The 25442-nt window shown below is 42.2% G+C and overlaps 1 protein-coding gene across 1 annotated transcript; it reads left to right on the forward strand.

Annotated features, from left to right (window-relative positions):
• Nucleotides 1-69: 69 nt before the first annotated feature.
• On the forward strand, nt 70-25227 carry OVCH2 (ovochymase 2; the record flags this gene model as incomplete). The annotated part of the gene is made up of 21 exons (XM_083424753.1): nt 70-274; nt 1973-2079; nt 4573-4664; nt 4965-5137; nt 7627-7722; nt 8547-8698; nt 9534-9729; nt 10595-10618; nt 10806-10896; nt 10996-11129; nt 12385-12525; nt 13611-13741; nt 14895-14988; nt 15796-15927; nt 16020-16100; nt 18983-19169; nt 19919-19991; nt 21051-21246; nt 21452-21603; nt 22629-22794; nt 24682-25227. 21 exons carry the CDS (start codon nt 70-72, stop codon nt 24699-24701), a joined length of 2643 nt encoding a protein of 880 aa, XP_083280879.1. The 3' UTR covers nt 24702-25227.
• Nucleotides 25228-25442: the final 215 nt, after the last annotated feature.

The raw sequence follows: 25442 nt of genomic DNA on the forward strand, positions 1-25442 counted from the left end.
AAGGAATCATGCTTGGTTAAATGTGGGAAAATTTAGCAATGCCTGGTTAAAAGCTTTACAGCTGGATTAATGAGTAACCTACACTTTAATTATACTGCGACTGCTCTCCCACTGTGTTATAGCTTCTTCTTTGCTACTATAAAGTTCTCCACGCTGTTTAACTTAGTCACTTACAGCCTGAAAATGCCAGTGTCCTCGGGCGATCTGCTGCTACTTATGCTTGGGACAGTGTATCTTGGAGAAGGAAGCTCTGCACCAGTGTCTAATCAGCAAGGTATGGCTATGATTTCGTGCTTGTCTTTAAATGTTTTCTAACAGCATAGATCCACATTACCGCATGATTAACAGATGTTGTCTTCGCTCGGAGTGCCCCCAGCCTGGTTTATTTCGAGGGAGATTAGACGTTGGCTGTTTAATGAGCATTCCTTCTCATCCATTTGTGCGGAGGTTTGATAACACTTGCATCGACGCAATGTCATTTCGCATTTCCCAGTGCATTTCCCCCTCGCTTTCCTTACTGCAGAAAGTTCAGTCTGTTGAGGAAGTGGGTTTGTTGTGCAAGACTTTCCAATCCATTATAAGTGTGAAACCTGAATTTGCCTGTGTGATTGAATCCCACTCAAAAATAGCAGCAATCTAGAAACACTTTTTTTTTTTAGTTCTCAATTTCATCCCAGCTGCAGCTCTTCTGCATGGGGTGGAGTGATTTCCCTCCCCTAGTCCAAATTGCCTTGCCTAAGGAGCGGATTCAAATGCCCTGTGACAGCAGCTACATGCATAGTGTAATGCAAGAAAAGCAAGCCATTGCATGTATAAGTGGTGTCCAAACTTTTTTCAAAGAAGGCCAGATTTAATGAAGCGAAGGGCCGTGAGGGCCGACCAAAGTTGTTAATCTTTTCTTTAGGATTGAAGTTGTTGAGCTTTTTAAAGGGTTGAAGTTGTTGAGGGTGTTTTTTTTTAGGATTTTACCCCAGGAAATGAACTGCCACAGACTTTGGACATGCCTGTATTGTATATGAATCAACTTTATAATTTTTCAGAAGAGTTGCCATGTGGAATTCATGCATCAAAACAATGAAATCACTTGTTTCTTCTTAAAGAATAGCAAATGTATTGTAGTGCATACTTCCTTTATGATCCTGGACATAGGCTATTCGTGAAACTTTGTATGATGAATACCGGTATATTTTCCTGAACTTTACTTATTCGTATATCAGTTTTGATGTTTATGTGATAGATAGAAGCCATAGAGGCAAACAAAAGTGCTGCTGGACCTTTGATAAAGCCAAATCTGTTATAACTTCACAGTGGTTTCTAGCTATAGCAAACTTTTCCGGAGAGTGATATTTCACTTCCATTTCAATTCTGTGAAGATATTTCACTTCTATTTGGCATGAGAATGTAACTGGTTAACCACTGTGTATATTTCCAAAATAAGCTATGACAAACACACCTCGAAGCCTGGGTTCTCTTTTTTATTCCCCTGCTGGATAAAGGTAGTCCATTTGAAATCCCAATAAGACCATTTCTATAGAGGTCTGTGCATAGATGTTGTTATGTTTGTTAAACATACACATATATATTGAGCTATTTTTCTTTGCGAAGGTCAACCAGCAGAATGAAAACACAAAGTTTGAGTGCACTTCTCAAATTTAGAACCTTGCGTGTTGATTGTTTTTGCTAGTTACTTGAGTTTTACTCACTGCGTTCATAGTGACTTGCAGTGCAAGCCTTCTCTACTCAGAAGTAAGTTATACTGAGTTCAGTAGGATTATTCTGACATACATAGATGAAGGATAACAGCCTAAGATTAGAAATAATAGAGATTATTAGATATTAATGGGAAAACTTCAATTAGTACCATCTGGAAGTGAAAAGTTATTTGGCATCTTATGCAAAAAACTGGAGAATGACATCCAGATGTCTTGCCCTCCCCCTCCCTTTTCTGCACCCTTGTTCTTATGCCTTTCAGATTCCAAGTGTGGGCAGAAAGTGGAAGCAAATTCATGGCATCTTTATAGCTATCTCTCTCGGATTGTTGGCGGGACCCAGGTGCAACAAGGTTCTCACCCATGGCAGGTGAGCATATCCCTCCCAGTTACAGTTTTAGTCCAAGATCTAAGGTCTCCAGCTCAGCAGTCCTCCACCTGGTGCCCTCTGGATGTCATAGAATCATAGAGTTGGAAGAGACCACAAGGGCCATCGAGTCCAACCCCCTGCCAAGCAGGAAACACCATCAGAGCACTCCTGACATATGGTTGTCAAGCCTCTGCTTAAAGACCTCCAAAGAAGGAGACTCCACCACACTCCTTGGCAGCAAATTCCACTGTCGAACAGCTCTTACTGTCAGGAAGTTCTTCCTAGTGTTTAGGTGGAATCTTCTTTCTTGTAGTTTGGATCCATTGCTCCGTGTCCGCTTCTCTGGAGCAGCAGAAAACAACCTTTCTCCCTCCTCTATGTGACATCCTTTTATATATTTGAACATGGCTATCATATCACCCCTTAACCTCCTCTTCTCCAGGCTAAACATGCCCAGCTCCCTTAGCCGTTCCTCATAAGGCATCGTTTCCAGGCCTTTGACCATTTTGGTTGCCCTCCTCTGGACACGTTCCAGTTTGTCAGTGTCCTTCTTTAACTGTGGTGCCCAGAACTGGACACAGTACTCCAGGTGAGGTCTGACCAGAGCAGAATACAGTGGCACTATTACTTCCCTTGATCTAGATGCTATACTCCTATTGATGCAGCCCAGAATTGCATTGGCTTTTTTAGCTGCCGCGTCACACTGTTGGCTCATGTCAAGTTTGTGGTCAACCAAGACTCCTAGATCCTTTTCACATGTACTGCTCTCAAGCCAGGTGTCACCCATCTTGTATTTGTGCCTCTCATTTTTTTTGCCCAAGTGCAATACTTTACATTTCTCCCTGTTAAAATTCATCTTGTTTGTTTTGGCCCAGTTCTCTAATCTGTCAAGGTCGTTTTGAAGTGTGATCCTATCCTCTGGGGTGTTAGCCACCCCTCCCAGTTTGGTGTCATCTGCAAATTTGATCAGGATGCCCTTGAGTCCATCATCCAAGTCGTTGATAAAGATGTTGAATAAGACCGGGCCCAAGACAGAACCCTGTGGCACCCCACTAGTCACTCTTCTGTCCCAGACTACAGCTCCCATCATCCCTGCCCATTAGCCATGCTGACTAGTGCTCATGGGAGCTGTAGCCCCAAACATCTAGAAGTCAGTAGACTTTTGCGGAAGGCTGGCCTAGCTTATCATGGATGTGAGGGGAAGGACGGACCAAAAAAAACCAGGGTATTGCTTGAAGGTGGCAAGAATCACCATTCTCTCTTGGTTGCTGGAAAACGGTTGTGATTCATATATTGCCTACAAAGTCACTTGTTGTTTGCTACCCGGAACTCCCTTTGGGAAGAAGGGCAAGATATAAATTTAATAAAAAAATAAATACTATGAAGCCCCATCGGAAGATACACTGAGAATACAACCCTAAGCATGTCTACTCAGAAGTAAGACCCATTGAGCTCACACCCAAGTAAACAAGGTCTAGGATTGTAACCTTAATTTTCAGTGAAAGGGAGTCTGTAGGAGTATATGGTCTACTATTTAAACAGATCTTTCAGATCAAAAATCAGTGGTAAAAGAAGTGTTTCTTTTTAATGAGTGCCCTGTAATATTTGAATTTTGCAGATATACAAGTAGAACATAGGGGGAGACACAGCTTAAGTGTTTAAACAGATGATAGCCAAGAATGCTTCCCCACATCAGATCTCCAGAAAGAAGCAAAAGCCCAAAAGGCCCTGATCTTTTCCAGCTTCTATGTATGTGTCTTGTAATCTAATTGCCCCAGAATGCTTCTTTTGTTTTCTGTTCTCAGCTAGCTTGCTGCCTCCTTCTAGCTAGAGAGGGGACTGAGAATGAGTCATCTTCTGCTTCAGCAAGCCTCCTTGGACCATTTATCTGAAGTTTCCTAAAATAAATAAAAACCCCACATGCATGGCAACTTTGACACAGGCTTCTATGGGAATCTCCAGCAGTACTTCTGGTTCCAATATTCCACATAATACTCATTTTGTCTCCTTTACCCTTCCCCTCATTCTTTCTGCTACAGGGAACGACTAAGATATGATGAGCATGAAGGTTAACATGTAAATGTAGACATTCACTGAAACATAGGGAGAGAGGGAAGGAGAAAAATACTAAGGTGGCAGGATTATTTTAGTACTGTCTACTTATCACTTCTTTGCATGTGAATGTTTGCATTACAAGACAGATACTGAGAAGCTTTGAAAAGTAAGAGTTCTATAGGAGAATGTGATAGTTAGCATTCACTTCTGCTACATATCCCTAGTAATTTGGTGTGTGTGTGCGCGTGCATACACCCCCCCCCCCCATTTTCAGACATTAGCAAAATTCAATCAGGATTGTAAACATTCAAATGTGAATGCCAACAATCACCATGTTGGGACATGCATGGCACCTCTTCTGTTTTCTGTCTTGCTTTTGCAGATGCAATAAGAAAAGGTTTGCATTTTCTAATGTGACATGTTCTCTTTATGGCACAGGTTTCCTTGAAACGAAATAATCGTCATTTCTGTGGAGGAACCCTTGTTTCCTCTCAGTGGATAATCACAGCTGCTCACTGCGTTGTAAGCAGGTACAGATAGAGAATTCCATTCTTTTGTAAGCAGGTGCAGATGGGGAATTTCACTTGAAGGCCAAAAATTCCAGGTGGTTGTTTTGTTATATATTTTTCATAGCTTTTAAAAAATGTGCACTGCACCTGAAAGCAGCTGCTGAAAGGCAGTATATAAAGTCATAAAATAAATATAAATGCATAAATGAAATATTTAGGGTTTGGTGCTATGTGATGCTATTTCTGTATTTTGTTTGGCTTTGTTTCAAAAGATGAAAATCAGCCCCCCCTTTTTTATAATGGTTTTCTACCACTATGCAGATACCTGCTTGGCTCCCTGACCGTAACTGCTGGAGAGCATGATTTGCGCCAGAAAGAGCAGGAAGAGCAAACCCTACATGTAAAATCTATCACCAGACACCCAAAATTTAATGTGAAGAAACCAATGGATTATGACATTGCCCTTCTGAGAATGAACGGTCACTTTAAATATGGTAATCTTGTATACAATTACCTGCCTGTTATAAACATTATTTGTAATACTCAAGGGAAAATAATTTATTATCACAAAGCATAGGTGAATCACAAATTTCATTGCCAGAACTGGTGCCTTTTCATTGCTTTATTCAGGAGAACTCTAGGACCAAATTGATGGGGATATTGTGGACTGTGTAGATTAATTTGTTTCTCAAGGCGAGTGTAGTGTGATTGATTTGTCATATGACCAGCTTTACAACTCAACCACTCTCAGCATGCCAGCTGGGTCATGTGACTTGGTCATGAATCAAGCTGTGGCCATTGCGAAATCGGCTGCCAAGAAAAATGTGGCAAATAAATAAGTACTGGCATGCCCACCAAGTAATTTCTCACAATCTCTCTCTAGTGTGCTGAACTGAGAGTACAGGAAGCAAAGAGGAGAGAGATCTTGCGAAGCAGGTGTCTCCCCGCCCCCCAAATAACTTTGTTGGATCAAACCACTGAATCTGACATCCTGTTTCTCACAGTGGCCAAGCAAATGCTTCTGGGAAGCCCACAAGCAGAGCTGGAAGACAATAATCATAATGTCAACATGTAAAGCCATGCACTTAAAAGGACTAGCAGGAGGCTGTTTCCCCACTCAGTCCCCATACAATACAATTCAGACAAACACAAGCAGTAATAAAAAAATATTGAGGTCTTTAAAAAACAACGAAAGCAGCTGGTACAGTGATCTTCTCAAGGGGGCAGTTTCACAGATGTAGGGCTCCCACTGAGGAAATCCTATTTCTGGTACCGGCTAGTCTGCAATTGTCTTAATGCCTCAACAGGCAGTCCTTCAAACAGCCTGGTCTCTGAATCTGACTAATCTTTTTGTACCCCTGGGTACATTTGGGAATTTGAGAAATTGTAAAGGATAACACCGCAAAATTTCTGACATGTGGAATGTGGTTAGCTCACTGAGATTGTCTTTTGGGGGAGATCCTAGCTACATAGCGGGTCCCACATAATACAGTTAAATTAGAGTTGCAATAGATCCACAATTTCCCAGACATGGCCAAGATTCAACTGTTGGAAACAGCACCCAGGCAGTTAAATGTCTGGGGAGATCTGGACGAGTAGCAACCCATGTCGGAAGTGTAGATTTTGGTGAATTTCCTTAAAAATAGCTCAAAAACTTCATATTTTTTTTGTTTTGCAAAAAAAGCAGATCAGAAGGTCGGTGGTTCAAATCCCTGCAATGGGGTGAGCTCCCTTTGCTCAGTCCCAGCTCCTGCCAACCTAGCAGTTTGAAAGCACAACAAAAAATGCAAGTAGATAAATAGGTACCGCTCTGGCAGGAAGGTAAACAGTGCTTCCATGCACTGCTCTGGTTTCGGTGTTCCATTGCACCAGAAGCAGCTTTGTCATGCTGGTCACATGACCCGGAAAAACTATCTGTGGACAAACGCCAGCTCCCTCGGCTTGTAAAGTGACATGAGTGCCGCAACCCCACAGTCTTCTGTGATTGAACTAAACTGTCAGGGGTCCTTTACCATTACCTTTTTATTTCTAAATATGATTGCTCTGCATATCCCATCTCCCCTTCTCTGTCTCTCTCACTGGGATGAACAAGACACCCTCTCCTTTGATAGCTGTGTAGATAATGTCCCTTGCTTGGCCTGGATGTGAGTGTGTTTTAGTAACCTCTGACTTTTGGGTGATTAGAATGCAGCCTACTGTACAAAGTTTTCTCATCCTTGCTCTGAAAGATTAGCGAGGCAGGACTTAGCTTTGCAGAAGCCATGCTGATCTTTCTTCAGCAAGACTTGATCTTCTATGTCCTTGATAATTGTGTTTTTTTCACCCATTTATCCGGTGGATTCAGAGCATAGCTCCCACTGTGCAGACTGCAAGGGCTGCAAAGGTCTAGTAACTACTGTTTGTGTCCTGAATCCCTGGAGAGAGCACCACCAGTCACTGTAGACAATATTAAAACTTTAAAGTGCATTTGAAACACATTCTTTCCCTCAAATAATTCTGGGCATTCACAGAGTTGCAATTCCCAACAGCACTAGACTAATGACAGTGCCCAGAATTCTTGGCTAGGGGGCAGGAAATGTACTATGAATGTGCTTTAAAGTCATATACAGCCAGAAGCTAGATAAACCAGTACAATAACGTGGTATAAGGCAATTTTCTAAGCAAAGTGGGGTCACATCATGGGGAAATGGCTCACACACTGCTGTATGGGACTGGGACTTGAGAGATATGGGGATCTTGCAGTAATCTTTATGGTCCTATAGAACCGTATTTCTTTGTGGCTTGTTTATGGATGAGAGAAAGAAAGGGCTTGTATTCAGGTTTTTCTGAGTTACATACATTTGAGAAGCACACAAAACCAAAAAGTTTAACAGTTTGTGTGATGTTGCTTTTCATTTGGAGCTGAAAAGGGTTGGGACTTAAATTAACATTATTCTAATATGTCACACATTAATATTCCAATATGCCACTGTGTTCATGGCAGGTTCAACAGTTGGGCCAGTATGTCTTCCTGAACCCAATGAAACGTTCGATCCAGGATATATATGTGTCACTTCTGGCTGGGGTCGCCTAAGAGAAAGTAAGCCTAAGCTATTACTTTTGGAAGCATGGCCATATCAAAGCAGCTGTGTAAATTTTTTTGATGCGAGTTGGTGTTTTGTGATTCATCCCTTTGCAACACAATCCCCAACTGGTTAAGACTTCCTATATGCTGAAACAAAGGTACAATAATAAATGAGAAGGGGGGTGGGGAGTGGTTTTGAAGCCGTTACAGCAGAGAAGAGAGAAGCAATGACAAACTGAAGAGGCTCAAGAAAGGTGACCCTTCTCACAATTAAGGAGCTTTGGGTAAACATTTCTTCTTCCAGTGTACAATGTCAACTCCAAATTGATGTCATTATTCAAGCTTCTTAGTGAGCAAATACTGGATACTGCTGCAAAGAGATATTCAAAAGCCTGTTCTTATTTTTGTTTTGTTTAAAATGTCTTAACGAAGGAAGGGCATAACTATACCCCCCCCCCTGCAATGTCCAATGACCTCACACTGAATATTCCAAAATTTGCCTTGGCTCTACTTCTTGTAGTGTCACTTGCCATATTTTTCTGTGGAAGCCACATTGAATGAATGGCTGAAAAAATTATTGTCTCCCTTGCTGTAATGTACTGTTCCTCCACCAACACCATTCGCTGTCTGGCTTGGGCATTTTGTGGAAAGCACCTGCTTGTCATGCAGAAGGTCTTCCAAGTTCTAGCCCTGGCATCACCAGTTAAAAGAAATAAAAGGTGGGGCAATAGGTGATGGGGAAAACCTTTGTCTGAGGTGCTGGAGAGCTGCTGTCAGAAAAATGGGCCAATAGTGTAACTTGCTATAAAACTGTTTCTTACGGTGTGCTTGTTTTCTAGATGGTATCCTCCCTGAAGTCCTGCATGAAGTGCAGTTGCCCATCCTAGACCACAATGAATGTTCTAGAGCATTGTCAACTTTAAAGAAACCTGTTCAGGGTGACACTCTAATGTGTGCTGGGTTTCCAGATGGTGGAAAGGATGCCTGCCAGGTTGGTAAAATGAAGAGCCTTTTCTTCCCATCTACCTGCCTTTCCATCTTTTGATGGGGCAGGAAGAACAGAGCAAAGAGATGGAGCTCATACTTTTCATGCAGAAGATCCTAAGTTCCACTCTCGACATCCACTGTTAGACTCCTTTTCATGAAGCAGCAGTCCATCACAAGCACTTCAGGCCCAAAACATTTTGCTGCCCGAAGCAAAACTCAAATGGTGTCCCATCCCACTGGTACAGCCAATGCTATGAAAACATCTGTAGCGTTCAGACATAAATTCTTGCCTTCCTCTGTTCCTTTTCCCCATCCTCATAGTAAAGGTAAAGGGACCCCTGACCACTAGGTCCAGTCGTGGCCGACTCTGGGGTTGTGGCGCTCATCTCGTTTTATTGGCCGAGAGAGCCAGCGTACAGCTTCGGGTCATGTGGCCAGCATGACTAAGCCACTTCTGGCGAACCAGAGCAGCACATGGAAACGCCGTTTACCTTCCAGCCAGAACAGTACCTATTTATCTACTTGCACTTTGACGTGCTTTTGAACTGCTAGGTTGGCAGGAGCAGGGACCGAGCAACGGGAGCTCACCCCGTCGCAGGGATTCGAACCGCCAACCTTCTGATCGGCAAGTCCTAGGCTCTGTGCTTTAACCCACAGTGCCACCCACGCCCCCCCCATCCTCATAGCTTTGCCTTAAACAGATCACTCCAAACTGCCACATGGCAGGGGCAGTCCTGTCCATTGGACAACTGCAGGGTGTACTTTTGAAGGATCGCTTAAAATACTTGCATGCAGTGCTTTATATATGCCTCATTTGGATCTGTTTCTTTTCCCTGCAGGGTGACTCTGGGGGATCTCTGGTGTGCATGCGTGAGCATGGTTCTTGGACCCTGGTTGGGGTGACCTCATGGGGCTATGGGTGTGCTCGCGGCTGGATGCAAAACCTAAAAAAAAAGTATAACAGAAGAGGAACACCAGGAGTTTTTACAGACCTTACCAAGGTGCTCCCTTGGATTCAGCAACATATCAACACCGGTAGTCAATATTAATCACCTTCTGCCTAATTCACATATTAAGGCGTGGTATCCAGCAAAGTTTTTCCATTTGCACAAGGATTATCACTTCTGTAGTGGAAGCCCCTTTCCTTCTCCTCTTCCTGCATCTCCCTGAAATCTACTGCAGAAGGTTAGAGAAAGCCCCAGGACCATTTGGGGGAGGGGGGAGGAGAGGGAATGGAAGTTCCATTGCACAAATGGAAGTCCTTTTGTGAACAGGATTAATTTGTCGGCAACAACCCTAAATCTTTTCTTCAATGCTGCCAACCCAACAGAAAAACATAACCTGTTGGGGTGGTATGGGGAAGTTGATTCTTCTGTAAAACTAATAATTGCAGTTTTGACTGGGTTGTATGGCAGATAATACTGTCCCTTATGTTTTTATATATGCTGGAAGCTGCCCAGAGTGACTGGGGCAACCCTATCAGATGGGCAGGGTACAAATAATAAAATTATTACAAATTATTATTATCAGTTTGATTTCAGCAGCTTTACCGTCATGACAGCTGCTGTGAGTTCCACTTAGAACTGTTCCAGTACAGTTGTTGATGAATATATTGCCTTAGGACAGGCTTCCTCAAACTTGGTCCTCCAGATGTTTTTGGTCTACAGCTCCCATGATCCCTAGCTAGCAGGACCAGTTGTCAGGGATGATGGGAGTTGTAGTCTCAAAACATCTGGAGGGCCGAGTTTGAGGAAACCTGCTTAGGACATCCTTGTTATATGGAGTCAGGCCCAAAGGGAGCAATAGATGTTTGGTTGTTACAAATTCATTATTACATTTCTGATTTGCCATAACATTAATAGTTCTTCACTAGGATATTTCTCTTTTCCTTTTTAATTAGATATCAGAATGAAAAGCTCTACAGGTGAGTATAATGTGCTGGAAAATGCCTTCCTGAACTAAGTATGTACTGGCAGAGTCCAAGATTTCTTGTGTATGATTAAAAAGTATGGATTAGAAATGATTATTTTCGTAATGCTTAGTTTTGTTTGTCTTTGCACTGCATATCTGTTAGACCAATAAATCTTGATATCTTCATATCCATATCACAGCATCATGCAGTGTGCAAGATGGCAAACTCCCTGGCAATGAAGGACAGCTTGTTTTCCCTGATCATCCTAAGCATTTTTACCAGGACAACCAGTGAGTAGCTGAAGTCCCTTTTCAGAAACTGTACCTGGTCTCATGCACCTGTGCTTTATTGATTGCCAACTAGAATTCAGTCCTTGTGCATCAATCCAGGTTGTGCGTTTGGACTCTGCTCGTCCCAGAAGGAATGCATATACTGCTGAATTTTACCCGCTTTGATGTGGAATCCGATATGTACTGTGACTATGATGCCTTGTCAGTGATTTCTAAGGACAACAGGCTCCTTGGTGAGTGTCTTCTTCGAAATATATAAGGCGCCAGACTGCACTTTTTCCCAAATGAAAAGCAGGCGGTTCTTGTATAGTTGAAAAGTTGGATATGATATCAAAATTTGGTGCCAGCACATGCCGTACTGAAGTGAACACATGATGTGCATTAATGACCTGTCCAAACAGGAATTTCACCTATGGGGACTTTGTGTCATGAACACAAAAATCACCCCTATTTTCCTCTGAAGTCTTGGCTACCATAGTAGTGCTTTGCTTCCCAGTATGCCTGACACTGAGTGAGGCCGCCCATGCCCAACAGCCTAGGGGAGGGTACGAATGTAGAGGAGTTGCTCTTTGCTTTCCCTCATTGATGTTGGAGGGCCCTTACCCACACTGACTGAACTCACTTTCACGTTGACAAAAGTTACAGTTGAAAATGGTGCGTGGCCAGCTGAGCAGAGAATAAGAAGACAGGAAAGAGTTATCCACCTCTCTCATCTGCCTTGCTTAAGATGGCCCGATCCTGACCTTGCTTTTCCTTTCTGAAGGGATTTTGGAATTTCATGTGTAATGATGCTCCAGAAACTTAGACAGAGCTGAGTATTCAGAGTTGTTTTCGGGGGCAGAAGCTTTGCTGCTAAGATGCCCGCAATGAACACAACTGAAATCTGGATACAAATGCTAGGTTGAGCCTGACATATATTGAAGCATTTTTGGGTTGATTCTTCTCCTTCTGGATCTTATATAACCACCAGGTTACACATTCTTGTTGTACAGTAGTGGTGTGCAGTGACATTTTTTTTTGAAGGGGAACAGTTAGGGCCAGAGGTGCCAGCTTGCAAAGGTGACAGGGGGTGGGGGGGATATTGCGTATGGGATGCCCCAACATCCTGACATTGTGCAAGCACTGTGATTCCCTCTGTAACCTGGGCAGAAGCATCCCAGGCTTTGGGAAGGAGGTGCCAGTGCTCTGATAATATGTTGGAGCTCTCCTGCCTTCTTCCCCAAGCTGGGTGGGCTTTGGGAAGATGGCAGAGGCAGACTCTTGAACTCGTCAGAGCATTGTATAAGCCAGACAGAAGCTTCCTGGATTACGAAGGAGGCCCCAGGGGAACATTTAGGGGACTCGTCTCCCTAGTCCACTGATCACACATCACTGGCTCGAATACTATGGTCCTAAGCATACCTACTTAGCAGCAGGTTCTTCTCACATTAGTAGAACCACTCAGGTAAATATTAGCAAAATTACATTGATAAAATTAACGTCTTTCAGGGAAATTCTGTGGCCAGGAGCCCCCGTTACCGATTTTGGTTGGTTCCAATAGCCTAACGCTAAAATTTGTATCTGATAACAAAGAACACGGATCTGGGTTCTCTATGATATACCAAACTATTGAGCCAGATTCTCTTCAAGGTAAGTATCAATACTTTCTAATAATATATGAGAGGCCAAGGAGGCTTCACAATATATATGGATTACAGGCACTAGATCTGTTACTTTATTAATTGCGATACTTTTTTTGCACCTTACCAGTCCTTACATGGGAGTGCTCTAGGGAGATTCTATGATTTGTAGCTTTAGCAGTCATTGGTCGAGATGCAATTAGAACACAGGCTTACCATACAGAAGGGTTTGATGGTGAAGAACTGAGCAGTTACACAATTATTAATATAAGTGGACCACATGAGTCCTTTACAGACTTAGCTCTGAAGACCTCTGAAGGAAAAAATGACTCTATAACAGGCACATCCAACAGGTAGATCATGATCTACTGGTAGATCACTGAACGTCTTTGGTAGATCACTGGCTCCCCCCAAAGAAGCTCAACAAGTTTGGCTCCCCTAAAGAAAGCTCGACATTTATTGCCCTGCACCCCAAAACCCGGGGCTTTCCTCTTCCCTAAAAGCAGCTCAACAACTTTGACCTGAACCCCTAAAAAAGGGGGTAGATCACTGCCAGTCTTTAACTCTGTGAGTAGATTGCAGTCTGTTGGGAGTTGGCCACCCTTGGTCTATAAGAATCAAGGGCAAACACAACCCAACCATCTCCCTATTCTTCAAATACCCATATCTAGAAAGTTTCCTTATTACAAAATTGACTCTTGGAAGTCCATTGAAGCAATCCTTTAATAATAAATAAAACAACCACCACCTTATATTTTACTACAGTGGTACCTCGGGTTATATACGCTTCAGGTTACAGACGCTTCACGTTACAGACTCTGCTAACCCAGAAATAGTACCTTGGGTTAAGAACTTTGCTTCAGGATAAGAACAGAAATTGTGCAGTGGCGGCAGCGGGAGGCCCCATTAGCTAAAGTGGTGCTTCAGGTTAAGAACAGTTTCAGGTTAAGAATGGACCTCTGGAATGAATTAAGTATTTAACCCGAGGTATTACTGTATAAGTATAATGAGCACACAAAAGCTTCCAGTGGTTTATAGTTTGCCAAGGGGCTATTTAAATTGTCTCACTTTACTTTTGCTTCACTGTCTTTCTAGACTCTGGCTGTGGATCTATTGCCATACTTTTTGAGGAAGGAACAGTACAAAGCATGCACTACCCTGAGGCTTACAATAATCTGGCAGATTGTCAATGGATTGTTCAAGCTCCAGAAAACCACGTGGTCAAGGTACAAGGCAGGGCTGATTTACTGATATCAGCACAAAGGGTTTCCTCTGAACACCATAAGTTTGATTCCAACCTTCACAAGCAATGTAACATTTCGCTCATGAGGCTGCCTTATTTTGGTGCTGTTTTATTATTAGTTAACATATAATATCTTGCATTGGGATATCATTTAAATGCAGGTGGGTAGTATTCAACTAGGTTTTACTCAGGGTAAAACTTCATGAACATGACTAAGGCAGATCCATCAACTCCAATAGACCTCCTCTAAGCAAATCTTAGTTGAATACCACGGTGTGTGGATTTCTTTCTTTCTTTCTTTCTTTCTTTCTTTCTTTCTTTCTTTCTTTCTTTTCTTGTTTCAGTGTCTTTTGAACCTGTCTGTCTTCAAACTCATTCATACATTTTGGGTGTACTATGTGACACTGACACTTTTGCTATATTCGTGTAATATAGGGGTGTAGGTTGTATGTGATGCTGTCTCCTCTGTTTACATTCTTGTGGTAAATCAATAATTCATTCCCAAATATGAATTTCAGACACTAGAAAATGAAGTATACTCTTTTTCTTCTGGCAGCAACCATCTCCAGCCATCTTTCATCACATTCTTCTACAAATGTCATCATAGACCAGTACCCCAATATAATTTGCATTTCTAAAATGTTGGTGTGTACTCTGCTCCCAAGTATTAATGTCTTATCTGTTAATACTCCCCAGTATTCACGTTATATATGTACGTCTTATTGGAGGCCTCCAGTGACTACAATGACGTTTGGCCTTGGGGCCCCAGAGGTTGCTACCCACATTTTGATACATGCAAGCACTGTAGACTGCAGTCAAGCGTAAACTGTGGATCTGCTTTGATTTGTAAATTATAATAAATGATAATGTTTGCATTTGGGGGGGGGGGTGCAGAGAATTCCTATGCATGTTTATTCTGAAGTAAGCCTCCATGTGCACATTTATTCCAGCCTTTATTGCAGCATTAATCTATGCCTTGTTTAAATAGTATTTTATTACTTGCCATAGGCAGGGCAGCAATTTAGTTTCCTTAGTAACACTGCTGAATGATCTATGGCCAATAAGAAAAATATCTGAAACTAAACCTTTGTGTTTGATAAACTTCAGGTTCTTTTGCTGTTGGTTTTTTTTTTAAGCTCACATATGAAAATTTTGAATTGGAGGAAAATGAAGGCTGCACTTATGACTCAGTGACAGTGTATGAAAATGTTGCAAAGGATAATGAAATAGGTTTGTTTTTTATACTTATTTCTAATGCTGTGCACTAAATGAGATTTGAGTCCATTGCCAGGATCCCTTTCTTCCCAGTTGGGTTTCAGTACCCAAACTAAGTTCAGTTGGGGAGAAAGTAGTGGATGGTGTGGCAACGCTGCAAGAAATGGATTCATTTCACTACACACCATGTACACACTTGGTTCTTAGAACTGGCCTCCATCCCTACTTCAAGTGAGTGAGTCTTCTTCAAGTGATTGTGATAGGCTGCACTTTTAAACAAGGGGATCAGTTGCCATCACATGTAGTCACACTGTTTTTCACTATTTAGCTAATCTTGCATTACACACACACACACACATAATTACAACTTACAGGGAAACCTCTAGTCAGCATCTGAAACTGTCCATTATACTTTTTCATTCTACAAATTCCTTTAATTTATATCAAGGAAATAGTAGCAGTGACCTAACACACAGGGTGTAATACAACACTGAGCAAGCATTTTAGTGCAAGCATTTCTGCTTAATAGACTTTCTCCCTCCTCCCCTGCCTCTCCTCCTGTTATGGGGGTTCTCCCAACCCCCCTGAGCAGATCTGTGGAGGGTGCAGGGGAGAAGCCCTGTTTTACTAGTGGAACTCACTGCACTGACTTTCAACAGTGCATCAGTTTAATGGTATCTGACCCAATGTTCATATAAAGAGTTTGTCAGCACAGAGGATGCCAATTTTTTTACGACACCCGTTTGATTTAATGTTTTGTATGCTGAGATGCAGGGAAGGTATTTCTGTTCTGCTGTGAACCTTGCCACTTACCTTCTTTAGCTCGATCCTGTGGATTTGCTGTCCCAGCACCAGTTGTCAGTTCCTCTAGTACCATGCTGGTCAAGTTTCATTCAGATGAGACAGAGACGTTTGGTGGATTCAAAGCCAGATTTTTGTTCATCTCTGTTGCAGGTAATGGAAAATGGAGGATTATTCTAGCCCTAGAAGAAAGTTTATTTGAGGAATTCTGACAATGATTCTCCCCTCTTTCTTTTTGAAACTAGATCTAAACATATCAAATTCGAGCAGTGAAGTAATGCTTCCGGAGGAAATAAGTGATGCCTCAAATGAAACTGACATTCCTGGTAAATCATCTTCTGTGAAGGTATCCTTTGGTAGGGGAAGGGAAAGGGCAAAATGAATGTAGAGAGGAGTCCAGGGTTTGGTTTATAGATATTCTATATAGATATTCTATAGGTATTCTAGATACTCTATATATTCTACATACACACCAAGTCTGGCTGGAAAATGTGTTTTCCTAATAAGGCAAATCCAAAATATATTGCAGACTTCACTGCCTCCATTGCATCCTCTACTAGCCAACTAGTGGAGCTCCTCCAAATGGTTCAGAGGTTCCTGGCGCCTGAGAGAGTTTCCTTGGAGCCCTCTGTGGCCCACTGTTTATAAGACATTTTGAGGGTAAAGTTGTATGACTCTGTAGCGATATTGATCCCACAGTTCATGCAGAACAAGCGTGAATCTTGATCATGCTCAATCTGAATCATGGTAAACAAAACCTAGCCAGCAGGGCACCTTTGGGCAGCTTCAGGGCGTGGTGAAAGGGGTAGCACTTGAAATAGTCATTGGCCGGTTTCTAATACACTGATTCTTGGGAAGGTGACTGAGAAGGTTGTGGCAGAACAGCTGCAGGCATTCTTGGATGAAATGAGTTACCCTGACCAATTTCAGTCTGGCTGGCCTGGTTTAGAGGTCAAATCAGCCTAGCTTGTCCGGATAAATGACCTCCACTGGGAGAAAAACAAGGAGAGTCTAATTATTTTGCTTCATCTCAGTGTGGTTTGTGATACCATCGGCCATGGTGTCCTCCCAGACCAGCTCTGTGAAACTGGTGTCAGGGTAGTTTATGGTAGTTCTGATCCTACCTGCAGGGTCGGTTCCATAGAGTCACCCTGGGGCATTTATGCTATGGGATGCTGCAGGACCCTATCTTATCACAGAGTTAAATAACATCTATATGAAGACAACTGGAAAGATCATTGTGGGGATACGGAGCAAAGTATTATTAGTATGCTGACGATGCATCACTCTGTCTCTCCATAATGTCTGAACTTGGAGTGGACATGCAGGCTCTGGACCAGTATCTGACCACAGCTGTGGGCTGGATGAGGGCCAGTGAACTGAGTTTAACTCCTGGCAAAACAGGTGGCCTTGGTGGCTAAGGGTACCTTTTGCCAGCTTTGGTTGGTTAGGCAGTTGCAGCTGTTCCTGGACTGAGATGGCTTGGCCACTGTGACGTTGGATTACTGCAGGATGCTCTGTTCTGTGATTCCCTTTGACTTAACCTAGAAGCTGCTGCTGGCTCAGAATGCAGTAGCTAAATTGTGTTACCCCATTGACACCATGTAATGCTTCTGCTAAAGGAGATGTGCTGGCTGCCAATTTGCTACCAGGAACCATTCACATTTTGCTTTGATCATTTAAAGCCCTAAAAAACTTGGCACCACCATAAAGTCTTGTCCGCAGTATCCCTCCCTGGCAACTGTGCTCCTCAGATGGAGCATTGCTGAGAATACCACATGCCCCAGAGATGCACTTACCCTGAACTAGAAATTGGGCTTTTAGTGTTGCAGCTCCAGCTCTCTAGAATCAATTACCAGCTGAAATCAGACAGGCACCTCATGTGATGACGTTTAGGTGCCTACGGAAGACATTTTGGTTTAGGAAGGCTTTCCCCGAGGTGCATCCCAGTCATTTTATGGAAGATCAGTTTTATATCTGATGAACTTGTTCTGTTTTTCAAATTTGTATGGATAGCCTGACTGTTTTAGAGTTGAAATAAACCTAAGAATAAAAATGCCCAGTAGCACCTTATAGACCAACTAAGTTTGTTCTGGTATAAGCTTTCATGTGCATGCACACTTCTTCAGATACATGCACACGAAAGCTTATACCAGAACAAACTTAGTTGGTCTATAAGGTGCTACTGGACAATTGTTTATTTTTATTTCTACTACGTCAGACCAACACAGCTACCTACCTGTTTTAGAGTTGGTTTAACTGATTTTATTTTTCTTGGGATGTGTGATCCTGTGTTTAATTCTGTTTTTACTGAGTACATTGATGGGTTTATTTTGCAAAGTGGTCTGTAAATTCAACAGTTGTTGCTGTTACTATGTTAGTGTAAGACATGAGTAGGCAAACTAAGGCCTGGGGGCTGGATCTGGCCCAATTGCCTTCTAAATACAGCCCGTGGACGGTCTGAGAATCAGCGTGTTTTTACATGGGTAGAATGTGTCCTTTTATTTAAAATGCATCGCTGGGTTATTTGTGGGGCATAGGAATTCGTTCATTATTTTTTTCCAAAATATAGTCCGGCCTCCCACAAGGTCTGAGGGACAGTGGACTGGCCCCCAGCTGAAAAAGTTTGCTGACCCCTGTTGTAAGACTAAGCAGGCTGCTAAGATCAGCAAATGTAAACTTGCCTGGGATAGCTGCTCCTTCCCACCAGTAGTGGCTCCTGGAACCAAAAGAGATAGAGAGAGATGGCAAGGCTCCCTCCTCCACCATCACCATGCTGTGGCTGCTGGTTGTCTGTCCTGGCCAATGAACTGCTTCATTTGCCACTGCTGAAATGCCATCCTATAATTTGCCTGCAAGTCCTACTAAATCCAGTGAGACTTTCAAATTAAATAGAAGCTGCCTCTGTAGAATCAGCCAAATGTGGGCAGCTTTTTCCTCCCCCCCCCTTTTAAAAAAACTATTTATATTAAAGATTTTATTGGTTTACAAAAGTACGTGCATTGTGTCTTTTTCAGGTTGCAAAGTCTTTTCTACAGATCTTGTACATTTGAGTGTTGTATACAGTATAAAGTTGGGGAAGAAAAGAAGGGAGAGAGGAGGAGTGGTGAGACTTATATGTGGGCAGCCTTATTCCGTAATAAGCACAAGTTGTTGGTTGTTGTTTTCTCCAATGTGCAATAGCTTTCCCTCTTTTCTCTGTTGCCAGCTGACATTTGTGGAGTAGCATTCAACCAGCCCAGGTTTCTTTTCAGTCGGATAGTTGGAGGCGAAGAAGCTGTACCATATTCTTGGCCTTGGCAGGCAAGCATACAGATTTTGGGAGAAAACATCTGCGGAGGGGCAGTTCTTACAAGCACATGGGTGGTGACTGCTGCTCACTGTTTTAAAGGGATGTAAGTACTATGTTATGCCTTAGCAACAATAGTTCACAGCGCTTGAACAGTTTGGAAAGCACATTAACAAATGCATTATGTTAGAGTGTCGTCCTATGAATGTCTACTTATGATTACATATTGATAAGTGTGTATAACATCCTTTGCCAGCCTGCTGAAGATTTAGACAGGCTGGGGTGATGGGAGTAATCCACCTGGAAGGCATTAGCTGAAGACTGGTATATAGGATTGCATGCTTAGAGTGCAATTCTGTGCACGTCTATGCAGAAGATGCCCTACTTGAAAACAGGGGCTGCTGCCTCCTATGGATTTTTTTAAAAATATGTCACTGTCTCCCATAACATGAACTCCCAACCCCCATTTTCCACCATATAGAAGAATTCAAAGAAGGTAACACCCCAGAAGTTCTGAAGACTAGTCATCACACTCAGAGTAACTAGGGATAGCAAAGCATGCAGATAAATGAAAATGTGTGTAGGTTTGGCGAGCTCTTGGCAGACTACATACCAAATTGCAAGAGACTGAAGGATTTATATTCCTTTGGTACCCACAAAAAATGTGGGTATCTACTCAGAAGCAAGTCCTGCTTTATTTAGACTTCAGCACAAATCAAATTTGTTCCTATTCTGTGTGTATTCGGAATCCCTGTGTGGATGGAAGTAACATATTATCATTCTTGAATGAAAATGGTACAGACTGTTGGAAGAAACTTCTGGGTTTGTTTTTAACCAATTACATTCTCTGCAAAGGGAAAAATACAGAGATTTTTGGAGTGTGGTTGCTGGAGCTCACGACATCGGAGAACAAGAGCATAATAGTCAGGTTAGTACAAGTTAGTCTGTATTTATGGAAGGAACATGTCCTTATCCTGCAACATGCACAAAAAATTCTACCCCCTCCCCCAAGACTGTGGGAGCAAAACGAAAAAGACTTTTACATGAAGTGTATTTTCAAATACATCTGCCTATCTATCTATCATCTATCATCTATCTATATCTATCTATCTATCTATCTATCTATCTATCTATCTATCTATCTATCTATCATCTATCTATCTATCTATCTATCTATCATCTATCTATCATCATCTATCTATCATCATCTATCTATCATCTATCTATCTATCTATCTATATCTATCTATCTATCATCTATCTATCATCATCTATCTATCTATCATCTATCATCTATCTATCTATCTATCTATCTATCTACGGTATCTATCTATCTATCATCATCATCTATCTATCATCATCTATCTATCTATCATCTATCTATCTATCATCTATCTATCTATCTATCATCTATCTATCATCTATCTATCTATCTATCATCTATCTATCTATATCTATCATCTATCTATCATCTATCTATCTATCTATCTATCTATCTATCTATCTATCTCTATCTATCATCTATCTATCTATCTATCTATCTATCTATCTATCTATCTATCATCTATCTATCATCTATCTATCATCTCTATCATCTATCTATCTGTCATGATGGACTTTATAGTGAAGTAGGTTATTACCAGTATGCATGTTGTTCTATGACTGCCAATCACAAAAAGAAAACTTCTCTTTCTAAAACAGTGATTGCGCTATACTCAATCATTCCGAGTCCAGACAATTGCATAAACTACCCGAAATGTGTTTGTAAAAATTGTTTTTATTGAGGATTTTCTTGGGTTACAATAGTACAAGCATTCTCTCTACTTTCATATCATAAAGCCCTTTCTAAAACTGGTTTTGTTTTATGTGACACTTTGATGTTGTATACAGTATAAGGTTGGGGGGAAAGGGTGGGGAGAGGAGTAGAGCAGTCTTTGAGCTGCTGACATCTTCCCATGTATCATCCTGCTGTGCTTTCCTATTTCCAGAAAAGATTGGTCAAACAATACATTCTGCATCCAGATTTTAACACCACGACTACAGATTCAGACATTGCACTGGTGGAACTCACTGAGCCTTTAGAATTCAATCATTATGTTCGTCCTGTGTGTCTACCTGAGAAAGATGAAAAGGTTGAGGCTTCCAGGGTGTGTGTCATTACAGGTTGGGGCATTCATTATGAAGGTGAGTGCATTTTCCTTTCAGTAAGAATTTTGTGTTCATCTATTAGCCAGAATGATTACTAGCCATTCCTTTTTCATTAGGGACTGGTGGAGAAGAGGGGTTCATGAGCTGAAAATGTGGACTGCAAAAGAATTAAGTTCACATTTAAGGAGCTTATATCTGAATCTTAGTTTTTGCTGAGTGTGCTCTTTTTTAACCCCTCAAGATGGAGAACTTTCAAGAAAACTCCATCAACTTGAAGTTCCTATTTTGGTTTCTGAAGAATGTCAGAAATACTATACGAACCATCCGGGTGGTCTGAACAAGCGGATGTTCTGTGCCGGATTTCCTACTGAAGGAGGAAAGGATGCGTGTACAGTAAGCAGTCAGAGTAAATGTATTCTATTCAACCAGGAATTAACAAGGTCTGTGCAATAATTCTGCAAACACCCAGCAAAACAGGGACCCATAACTTTCTTAGAGCCAAGGCAAAGCTTCTTCTGGTTCTTGGGTAGCCATAACTACCAAGTACTAAAACACAGAGTGGAAAAATGAAACTAGGGATAGGCAAATTTACCCCATGAGAGGTCTTCTAATTAATTAATGTCATGGTAGAAGCCGAGATGACATATCTGATTTTCTAAGATCTCGTAAGCATGTTTGATTTTTGCATGTGCAAAGCCATGAGTGAGAAAGCTGTTGAACAAGGACAGTGGATATTAATCAATATCTCATGACTTCTCCTGCTAGTGGCCTCTCCATTTCCACCTCCCGTGGTTCCTTCACCTCCCCACTGTTTTTTAAACAATGTTTTGCTGTTATCTTAGTGGCAATGACATTGCCGTGCTCTGCTTCATTCTGAGGAAGAGGGCCCTTCTTCAGAGTGAGGCGTGGTGAGGGGTGAGGCAGTCAGGAAAGCATCACTTTGCTGCAGCATCTAGTCTATAACTGCTTGAAGGTCTCATATGAAGGTCAGTGGAACTGTTTTGTTGGCAGGAAACCTCATCTGAAATATTATTATTTTTGGTCACAATTCCTTCTCCCTTACTCTGCACTAATGTCTCTTACCATAACCATCCAGAAACAGAGCTCTATAGATTGCTATCTTTCATTCTGTTGAGCACCTACTTGCTGTCATAACTGTGTGCTGGCAAATGATAAAAGAATGAGCAGCTTAAAGCTGGCAACAGTGGTGGTTGCAGGAGACAGGCGCTGCATTCATTTCTTTGTTGCTAGCTTCAGCCTACAGTCTGAAGATAAGGACATGAATAGCAATACCCCTTAATATTTAGAAAATGCAGAATGTGTAAACTGAGGTCACACTGATGGCTCTTGAAAGTATCTTTCCTTGTCAACTTACCAATAAGTATACATTAACTTTAAGCTCTATTCATTTTTATTAGGGTGATTCAGGAGGTCCACTGGTTTGTCCATCAGAAGAGTCAAGCTACTACACCCTTAATGGAATAATAAGCTGGGGCCATGGTTGTGGAAGAACTGGCTATCCAGGAGTTTATACAAATGTTGCGTCTTTCACCAATTGGATCGGTCAGCACATATATGGAACCAGTAGGCATCTGTGTTTATTTTAACAACAGCATCCAATCTGGAGGGACGCTTTCTAAGGAGGGATGTCCAGTATGCTTCCACAGGCATGTGGGGCTGTATAGAAGTGTCACAGACCTACTGGCACCCCCTCTTGTGTTAGAGGAGATGGAAGCAGTGCTAATGTAATTGCACACATGCACACACATGAACCTGCTCTGGGACGAAGTCCTCTGCTTCTTGTCTTTGGGCACAAGAAGGCAACATAAACACATCACACATGTGTTCACCTCCTCTGGAGAATCACCAGGATACTCAGGGTCTTGTTGAATGAGAGAAACAGAAAGTGGGGAGACAGCATGAAGACGTAGCACTGGATTTAGGGGGCGAGGGGGGTTCCTCTGCACAGGATGCTGAGCAGCGGGAGTGCATCATCAACATCATCACCACCACCATCATACCTATATTTATATGGATGCGCAGAACAGAAGGCAGGAGGGAGGAGGGAGTGAAAATAAGGAATATTTAGGGAGGGGATGCCAAATTTTGTCCTCACTCAGGGTGCCATATAAAATGTCTGGTCTCCTACTGCAGGAGCAAGTTCTGCTCCTACCACCTTCTCTCGCTCTGCCTACCACACATACTACAGTAAGGCCATGACTGCCCCTCCTTACGTTGGTGAAGACCCTAGCTCTGTCACAAAGGCTTGTTCCACAATAAATTGGCCTTCAGGCTTCCACAATACTCTTGCTTGGTTTTGCTCAAGCGAACCAAAACAGCTGCTGCTTTGCTGTTATTGGTCACCTGAAAGTGTACAGCGGGCAATCAGGTTAAGCAATGACTACATTATTTCCCATGCCAATGTATTTTATGGCAGTGATACCATGCAGGCTTAATCCATGAATGATCCACCTTGTCGAACACTTTAATTAGAGGTCCTTAACCCATATGAGGCACCTGTCTAAAACCCCATTTCTCCCTCCACCTCCCTATGGCCTTTTCTTGTTTGCCTTCCCTCTCCCCATTTCTCTCTCAGTTCAGTATATTAAAATTATTCCTTCATCTCTTCCAATCAACTGTGGCTGCACCAACACTGACCCTAGGCTGGGGTCCCAAGACTCACAAAATTGTGTTCACCTATTGAAACTGGAACACAAGTGTGAAGTGCTTTGAACTGCTAGGAACACAACCTCTGGGGTCTTTTTGAATTCATCACAAGTGGTAGTAGCACTTAATTAAAAGCCATTTTTAGAGAGGGGTGTTTCCCCCATAACCAGAGGCAGACCTAGGCTCCCTGGCACCCTTGGTAAGTTGCTGTATCAGTACATACACGCCCCCACCCCACCCCAGTCCCTTGCACTTTTCACAAGGAGATATCTGTGCCTCTAAAGCTGGGAAAGAACATGAACCAGAAACCCAAAAACTTTGCTTTTTGTCACCTTTCACGCTCTGTCAGTGACTGCTCCACCTCCTCTCCTCCTCTGCCATTGGTCCATCTGCTTCCCTGCCTCCTTCCACTCACTGCTTTTGCTTCTGTCTTTTTCCTCTTCCTGCAACTCTTGCTGGCTCTCTCCATCATTCTTTCTTCCCTCCTCTCACACTTCTAATAGCACTGCTCTGCCAAGGTGACCAGAGAAGCTTGCATCCCTCGCCCAGCCACCCAGAGTAGTGGACGAGCAGCTCAGAGAGCATGCAGACAGGCAGGCGGGCTCCCAGCCACTCTGAGCCAGAGTGGAGAGGCATAATTTTTGCACCTGCCCTCTGGTCCTGTGCCCTTGGCGGGGGCCGCCCTAAACAACCCCTAGGTATACCCTTGCCCATAACAAGTTTGCCACAGCATTGTTATAATTAGATGGCTATGATCTCTTGGGTGCTTTATAGTTGGACTTGACTGTCTTGCCTCTTTTGCAGACTCCTCAAGCCAGGAATGAAGATCTTCTATGAATGTGAGCATTTAAACCAACAGCTAAACCATGTGACTTGACAGCTTTGTTCCAGAGTTCATGGACTGCATGTTTCATAATTTGAAGAAGAAGGCGGCAGCATAGCCTTCACATGCGTTCAATATATCAGTGCAGCTTTGGACATTTCCATTTAGAAATAATGTTGCTGCAATTCTATGCACAGTTTACTAGGAGTAAGTCCCATTGAACTTACTGGGAGCATGTGAGTTTTCCCCAATGAAATGTTTCACGTGAATATTTTTTTATAATGTAAGGTAACATAAATTATTTTTTAAAAAATCTATTAATATGCATTTTTCAATTTATCATGCCATATGACAGTAAGATCACTTTCAGACATCTAGAAGAAGCACGTGTACTTTCTGTTTCTTTTCTTCATGCTCCAGAGTCTTAGTCAAAAAAAGCAGGTTTGCAACCCCCCCCCATGGAAACATCTGTTCTGTCCCCACATTGGGATATTCATTTATTAATAAAGGTTTGATTGGTGTGTGCATATTTAAGTTTCTGTGTGCATTTAGTGATTACTTAGGTAGAAGCACTTGATGAAGATTAAGGATAATTCATAGATTTATTGTAACCTGGAATAGTCACTACAGCCTTACAGTAAAGATAACTTTGTTCTTTAAATGGATGTATGATATTTTTAAAAAGCACACTCTCAACTGCCTGTAGTTTGAAGCGAGGGCAAGGAAAGTAGATGTCATTGGG

Source organism: Podarcis tiliguerta (assembly GCF_965153285.1).
Source record: "Podarcis tiliguerta genome assembly, chromosome: 1".
NCBI classification, from domain to species: Eukaryota; Metazoa; Chordata; class Lepidosauria; order Squamata; family Lacertidae; genus Podarcis; species Podarcis tiliguerta.